The sequence below is a fragment of the Amblyomma maculatum genome, chromosome 4 (assembly GCF_055883805.1).
Source record: "Amblyomma maculatum isolate TAMU_Amacu chromosome 4, ASM5588380v1, whole genome shotgun sequence".
Lineage (NCBI taxonomy): Eukaryota > Metazoa > Arthropoda > Arachnida > Ixodida > Ixodidae > Amblyomma > Amblyomma maculatum.
This window is the reverse complement of record NC_139347.1, coordinates 33986362-33989282: the sequence shown is the minus strand read 5'-3', so window position 1 is coordinate 33989282 and position 2921 is coordinate 33986362. Positions and strand designations below refer to the sequence as shown.

The following is a 2921-nucleotide window of genomic DNA, read 5'->3' as shown; positions in this document are numbered from 1 at the left end:
AAACAGTGCCAATGGTTTCTGCTCCTCTGAGCAGCGTATTCTCTCTGCCAAAAAGACACGAATGTTGACCTCAAGATGCTTTCCCCTTTTCTTACACTTGGATAATTTACTCTCGCTGCTGGCAGTCACAAATGTCCCCTTCACCAATACTATAGACAAATGCAGAATTTCAGTCACAGCAGCACACACTCCATACACGCACAAAAAAAAAAAAACATTGACGCACAAAACTGAAATAGAGAAATGTGAGAAAGACAATGTTCACTGTTAACAAGTGGAATTAGAAATAAGAAAAAGAAATTTTTTCTTGCAAACGAAGCGACTTGCACTTTCTTGCTCTCCGCTTCAATCTTCTTTTACGTGCATCTGAGGCACCGTTCCGAAGCAATAATCGATGATCACTCTTCAGCCTCGCTTGGGTCCCTCGGCAGTTCAATAACCAGCAGCTCGTCAGGCATTTCAATCTTGCCCATGGCGTTGTCCATGGTAGCCGCATTCTTGATGCCCTGCTCCAGCAGTAGTTCCGACTGGGCTTCTGGCTTCTCCTGCAGTTGTGGCTGAGGATACTCTGGAGGCTGATCAAGAGGAAGCTCAATAAGCTGGTTAAACATCACACCAGGAAACTGGTACAAGGCCAGGTCATGAGTCTGGTCCAGAGTCTTGTCTGGAGTCTGGAATTCCTGCGGAGACAGTGGTGGTGGTGGTGATGGCGGTCGGGGTGGTGGTGACGGCGACTGTGTTGGGGTTGGTTCTTCTTCTTCTTCTTCTTCTTCATCGATGATAGGCTCGTACTTGTACGCACTGTGCACGCTCTCCACAGAGTCCCCACTGCTGTTCATCAAAGTGCGATGACCTTTTTCAGCGGCATTCATGGACGGTGTTCTTGAGCGACGTCGAGACCTCGGTCGGTAGGAGCCGGACCGTCGCCACGACCCAGAGCTCGTCCTGTCCCGCGAGCCGTTCTCACCTCCCGATCTCCCTTCCCCTCCTCCGCTGCTGTTGCTGTCCACGTCCACAATCGTCACATTGTTCCGTGAGCGCCCGCGTCGCCTGCGAAAGAAGCGGCCGCCAAACCGTCGCGGTGTTCTCCTCTGCACCCGAGTATCGTCATAGCCGTGTTCGTCTTCCTCGTACTCCTGCATCGGGTCCTCGGGAAGTGTCTGCGGAGGTCCCCGAGGCACACCCCTGAAGCGCCTGTTGTTGCAACGCCACGGATATGGCACGCCGGGTCCGGCTGCCATCCATCTCTGCGTAGGCGGCGGTGGCTGCTGGCAGGCCCCGTCAGAATCAGCTTCACGCATGTCGTCGCGGACAGCGCGCGAGTTGGGACCACGCCTGCGCTGGGCGCGCCGTGGGTACCAGCGGGGACGGAAGCGGCGCTTGTCGGCAGCGTACGGGCTCCCCTGGACGGGTTCCCCGTCGGGTCCGGTGACGTTGGCCGCTTCGCGACCTTTCTCCCCAACGACGACGTCGAACTCGACCGTCTCTCCCTCACCGACGCTGCGCAGCAGCTTCTGCGGATTGTTGCGAGTGATGGAACTTTGGTGAACGAAGATGTCCTCGTGGGTATCGTTGCGGTTGATGAACCCGTAGCCATTCTTGACGTTGAACCACTTAACAGTACCGAGAACCCGCTCGGCGATCACGGCCTTCTTCCTGGCGCCGCTAACGTTGTCGCCCATAGCGAAAGGTCTGCGCTGATGCTTGGCTGAGGTGTACGCTGGACCGGCGGATCTCCTCTCGCTCCTGGCAAGCCCTTCGTCCGACATGCCCGACTAGAATGCTGGGACGCGCTTCATGCGCCCGCGAGGCAGCGACACTTCCTCTTTCTCTCCGGTGACAATAGCGCAAATGCCACTTTTTTAGATAAAGCATCGATGAGACCGAAGACTTTCTCGAATATAAAACTTGGTTTTGAAACTGTAATTGCATTTAAGTCTAGATGGCACTCTCTGCCATCACATCCATGTCTACTGCTTGTCTGCTCAATACTTAGTGACTTGTATTATAATGACTATACCAGTAGAAACATTCAACGGGCCCAGAGGACGAGAAAGAAGAGGACAATTTCTGTTTAGTCTTCATCGAGAAAACGATTACTTCCACATATAGGGGCAAGAATGACCACTGCGAAACTAGCAAACGATTTCCGCTGCAATACAGTTCACCTTAGGCTGACTAAAAGTACCTGAAACCTTCAAATATTTACTTTCAGTGTAATGTATAGCGGCATGACGCAGCGGGTATGTGTCGGTCCTCTGGGAAAAGCACTCTGTGCCGCGCCTCCCTGAGTGCTAGCAAGCGTTCAAATGATCAATATCCATGAGAATTTCTGCTCACCTTCTTTTTGTAATGTTAATAAGCTTGCTGATCCCCCAAATCCTAGGCGACGGACCCTTGAATATGAGTTCATCATATAGGTGCTAACCAAAGAGGAGAGGAGCGTCGGTACGGCGAAGAGCAATCAATCTCGACCGTCTTGGTCGGATGGTTGACCTTTTGTGGTTCTCTGTTTGGTTTCCACAGGTTCCTCGCGACGGAAGGCTTATTTTCCAAGCAGGAAAGAGCGGTGACGGCAGGAAAGGGGTGAGAGAGCCCACAGACAGGAAGGCATTGACGCGACAGGCAACGGGAGTGGTGCGGGTTGAGAATGCAGAGAGCTAACGAGATTCCTTCCGTACAGCAGACGCTCTTTGCAGGCTCTTTCATTTTAACGACGTACAATGCTCTCGCTTCGCTGGCCCTTGCACACCAACACACGCGATGTTCGTGCTACTTCCCGACGGACGGCCCCGTTTCGACACACATCTCGGGCTTACCCACTCCGCGCTGAAAGCCGAGTAAGGTCAAGATAGGGGCTGATTGCAGCCGGCTCTCTCCTAGGAAATAGAACGCAGAAGCAGCGCTTCGAGCTTAACCCG

The 2921-nt window shown here is 53.2% G+C and overlaps 1 protein-coding gene across 1 annotated transcript; it reads right to left on the bottom strand.

Annotated features, from left to right (window-relative positions):
• Positions 1 to 398: 398 nt before the first annotated feature.
• Positions 399 to 1720, bottom strand: LOC146190667 (uncharacterized). The gene has a single exon (XM_084600225.1). The coding sequence runs from the start codon at positions 1680 to 1682 to the stop codon at positions 399 to 401; it is 1284 nt and encodes a 427-aa protein (XP_084456351.1). The 5' UTR covers positions 1683 to 1720.
• Between the last annotated feature and the right edge of the window lie 1201 nt (positions 1721 to 2921).

Coding starts and splice junctions, on each gene's coding strand:
- LOC146190667 (XM_084600225.1), bottom strand. CDS start 1,682: ATGGGCGACAACGTTAGCGGCGCCAGGAAGAAGGCCGTGATCGCCGAG.